The sequence below is a fragment of the Crocuta crocuta genome, unplaced genomic scaffold (genome assembly GCF_008692635.1).
Source record: "Crocuta crocuta isolate KB4526 unplaced genomic scaffold, BGI_CrCroc_1.0 scaffold408, whole genome shotgun sequence".
In the NCBI taxonomy this organism is placed as follows: domain Eukaryota; kingdom Metazoa; phylum Chordata; class Mammalia; order Carnivora; family Hyaenidae; genus Crocuta; species Crocuta crocuta.
In genome coordinates, this window is record NW_027527444.1 from 3,169,259 (window position 1) to 3,173,667 (window position 4,409).

Here is a 4,409-nt window from a genome sequence, read left to right on the forward strand (position 1 = left end):
AGCCACTGGGCGTTCACGCACGGCACCCTCCACTCCTTGGCCTTCTCGTACTTCAAACCGGTCGGTCTTTGTGTTTGAGGGAAAAGACACTTCATTAAATGTCAGAACCGCCTACTGTTCAAGCCAACGTCTATTTTCCATCTGGTGTGAGAGAAACACCAGGGCTGCCCTGGCGACCGTGACCGTGGCCCCGGCCGGCAGCCGCAGGGCACGCCCCGCCCAGGCCCCAGGCCCGCGTGCCTCGCTCCGAGCCCGGCTCCGTTAATGCGCTCGTCAGCTCGCCGCCAGCTCTACAGCTACTCCTGCCGACGTGCGGGTAGCGGGCCGTCCCTCCCACGGCCTGACGGTCACGTTCCCGCCGCAGCACGACGCGGCGCTAAGTCTGACTGGGTCCCTAACCCGAACGTGAGCTGGGGACCGCACGCGGCGCCACAGCGGTGCTTACTCTTTGCAGATGAGCACCGTGTTGCTGCGGCACAGGTAGCCCGTGTACTTGGCGCCCGCCAGGTAGGCCATGAGCTTCAGGTCGTCTCGGTCACTGTCGACAAATCCAGTCACAGAAATAATCTAAGCACAAAGAGAGCAAATAAGGCCAAGACGCAGTGACACTTTAACCCGTGGGCACGTCCTCCTCCGGGCCTGCTTTCCGCGCACGTGCCCTCCCGTTCTGCACGTGGCGCTCCCGGGGACAGCCGGGCACGCCACCCTCAGCAGTGCCACGACCAGCATCCCGTTCATGGGACACAGGCCACGGACAGAGCCACCGGGGCAGGGACAACTGTGACAGCAGGTGCGTGGGAGCCTGTTCTGTGTTACGAGGACACGGACGCCACCTGGACAAAGCTGCTGCGCTAAGCGTGTAAACACGAACGAGCCAGTTCTCCCCCCCCCGCCACTGACCCCGGCTTTGAGGCTGTGGGAGAGCGAGCCCTGCCTGCGGCCGCCGCTCTCACACAAGACCCAGGACCTGCCTCTGCTCCACTGTGGGCCTTTACGCCGTGTCCTCAAGATGCCACAGACCCAGGCAGACTCTGCCACGGGTCGGGGCCTGTGCCGTGAGGAGCGCAGAAGTGAGGCGTGCGTGCCGCTGGGGCCCTGGGGGCCCTGGGGAGCCTCTGGCGGAGGAGAACGCGCACCAAGTGAAGCCATGCGCCTTACGTGCTGAGAACACGGCTTCCCCCCGGGCGGGAAGGCCACCGGGAAGTGAAGGGCACGGTGGGGCGGCACCATCTTCCTCTTCTTCAGGACGGTGTTGAGCCAGTGCGCAGTGACACACCTCTTCCTCTCCCGGATCGCCTGCCAAACAGAATTCCGGGTCTGTCGCGCTTGGAGTTTGAGAGCTGCGAGGCTACACACACAACCATAACGCCTACAGCGATGACGACCCCTTGCCGGGAGGCCCCATCAGAATCCCAGACGTCAGCCCTCGATTGACCAAAGGAACAAATGGCCCCAGGGCAGCAGGTGAGCGGTCACACGACAGAGAGTGTGACGACCACACACACAGGAGCCTGCGACGGGGGCAAAGGCCACACATTTTATCACCACCTTAGAAATAATCATGGAATTGAGACCGTGTCTGTGATCATCAAAATCCAATTAAAGCTCTCCGGTAAGAATGCACAGGGCCCCGACAAGAACAGGCTCTGAAAACGTAAAAACCTAAAATTACCATACGGGGGAAAAACCAAAACCCCACCCGCAGTTCTGCATTTTTAGTTGGAAAGTGGATCCAGGAAAAGGCTGCAGTGGTGAAGGGCCGTTTCGGGGAGGTCGCCTCTCACACACGTGCTGACAGGGCTCCGTCCAGGAAGGACGCAGCGTGGAAAAAAGCAGCCACGGAACTTCAGGCCACACACGAGGTGACATCATGAGAGCCCGTGCCCAGCAGGAGGCCCCATGACAGCGGGAAGTCCCGCCTCGGCCCACGGCTTAGTCACGGAGCTGCCCTGGACTCGAGAAGGGGCGGGTCTGGTGCTCCACGCTCAGAGGCGTAAAGGCCACAAAGTTATGCCAGCAAAGACTGAGAAGAAGGTACGCTGCTGTCCTCAGAGGCAGGAAAGGGTCCTTTCCGAACACGGCGGCCACTAGACTCCTAAGATGGTCCCTAGAAGGGCCAGGCTCCGTCCACTCACGGCCGAGCCGCTCTACTCACCTGCGCGTACATCCCGCTGACCTGACTCTCGCAGAGGAGGTGGGTGCACCGGCTTGAGAACGTGGGGTCCACGGCGCCGCCATGCGCCTGGATTATCTAGACACGTGAGACCAAAGTGTAGTCAGCCTCTGGCATCGGGGGGGCGGGCCCCGGCTTCAAATCAGACGGCTAGGAGAGGAGCCCATCCTCTGCTTCTACGGCGTGCTCCACTGAGGCACGCACACTACGCACTGGTTATGTTTACAGACTGGCGCCAAGCACAGTTCAGTGGAAATGAACTCCGACAGTCCCTTCGTTTGAATTTCCAGAGGGAAGGGAGAGAGGAACGGGACGTTCTCTCCACCTCGTGCTGTGCATGCCCTGGAGTCAGTCCCGTGCCTCCCTGACCCACACCCACCGGACACCCACCCACGGTGCCCACCCACGTGTGACATTTCAGACAGTGCCAAATGTCTCCCGGGGGCAGAGCCACCCTGCTGAAGAGCCATTGTTCTACAAGGAAAGTGAGCAGGAAGTTAGCAAACACCAAAGTTTATCTTTAACAACAGATTCTGTCCCAGGGCTGGGGGAATGGTTCTATGGCGTCACATGGTGCTGGNTAAAAAAAAAAAAGTTTATTTTTGAGAGAGATAGAGACAGAGTGTGACCGTGAGTGGGGGAAGGGTAGAGAGAGAGGGAGACACAGAATCCGCAACAGGCTCCAGGCTCCAGGCTCTGAGCTGTCAGCACAGAGCCCAATGCAGGGCTTAAACCCATGCACCACGAGATCATGACCTGAGCCGAAGTTGGACACTTAGCCAACTGGGCCATCCAGGCGCCCTTTGCTTCATTTAGTTTTTAAATCTGATTTTGATTGGGGCTCCTGGGTGGCTCAGTCGGTCGAGCATCTGACTCTTGACTCTGGCTCCAGTCAGGACCTCAAGAGTTGTGGGATCGAGCCCCGTGTCAGGTTCTGTACTGATGGCGCTGAAGCTCCTTGGGATGCTCTCTCCCCCACTCGGTCCCTCCCGGACTCATGCTCTCTTAAAAAAAAATCACCGGCTTTTATTTCAGCCGGTCACGAACACGACTCACTACGGCATGTGACATGGCAGCAACAGCCACAGCACTGGTTCCCATCCCCTGCACCAGGCTCAGCTCCAGCGGGCATTCCCACGCTTCCCAGCACGTGCCCAGGAATCCCAACCTCCTCCTGCGGGGTTACCCCACCTCGCTTTTCCCGCTGCCGGTGAGAGCCGTGCTCCCTCCTCCCACCTGCCTTTCACCACGTCACTCCCAGACTCCGCATGCAACAAGGCCGTGCTGGCTTCAGAACCGCGCCCACGGATCCCATACGCTCCTCCCTCTGGCGTGGAGCTCGGCACTCGCTTAGGCTCGGGCTGGACAGATGGGACATGGTGCCATGACTGCACGCGGCTCCCACGACAGCGTCAGGAGACCCTGCGGCTTCTCCCGGCCCTGCCTCAGGTTGCCGGCCGGGGTGGGGGGGAAGGCCGGCGCTGCCCCTGCCTCCTGGTGCCCCCGACTGCCCCTGAGCAGAGCACCTGAGCCACAAGCACCCCGCTGGGCCACAGCAGGGTCTCCACCCACACAGAACCGCCAGGTGACGGGTGCTCCCTGCAGGGGTCACCGTGGCATGGAGGGCTCGTCACTCAGCGGAGGGCACGGTGCAGCGTTCCCGCCCCGACAGATGGAGCACATCGGGGTGCGTGTGCATCAGCTGCCCCTCGGGGCCCGCTCCGCCTGAGTCAAATGAAGCTGCTGTCCCCTGCCCTCACCCAAGGCATTCCTTTCCCATCCCGCCCAGAGCGCCTTCCCGGGCACCGCAGTGGCGCACGACCAGCAGATGGGCCGCGACGTCTGAAGTTGGGGGCCACCTGTCCTCGGGGCTCGGAAGACGCTGCCAGCTGCTCCATGACGCACCTGCGGCCCCGAGACACCAACAGCCTCCCGGCCGCGGTTCTTAGACCGAGCCCGGGGCCTGCCGCGACGGCACGGCCGGTCCCTCCCCACGCGCAAGCCACCGCCCCACGTGCCCCTGCCCGCGCTTCCCCGGCACAGGCTGTCCTGCCCTTCGCAGCCCCTCCTGGACTAATCCTGCAGCTTCAAACAGAAGCAGACTTTTTCTCTATCTTTTGTATCTTTCAGTCAATGGACTTCTTCTTAGACGGTTTCTACCCACCACCTTCTAACACTTCTGTGACTGTTAAAGAATTTCCTGCTGCCATGATGCTCAGCAGCACCCACCCCCCTC

At 61.2% G+C, this 4,409-nt stretch overlaps 1 protein-coding gene across 1 annotated transcript in view; it reads right to left on the reverse strand.

Moving 5' to 3' along the window:
- PAXIP1 (PAX interacting protein 1) overlaps positions 1–4,409 on the reverse strand; it is a 45,291-nt gene that overhangs the window by 12,355 nt on the left and 28,527 nt on the right. Inside the window, 4 exon segments of the mRNA XM_077761667.1 lie at positions 1–66; positions 446–567; positions 1,159–1,296; positions 2,156–2,251. The exon segment at positions 1–66 is cut by the window's left edge and continues 4 nt beyond it. Of these exon segments, the coding sequence (XP_077617793.1) occupies positions 1–66; positions 446–567; positions 1,159–1,296; positions 2,156–2,251 (422 nt within the window).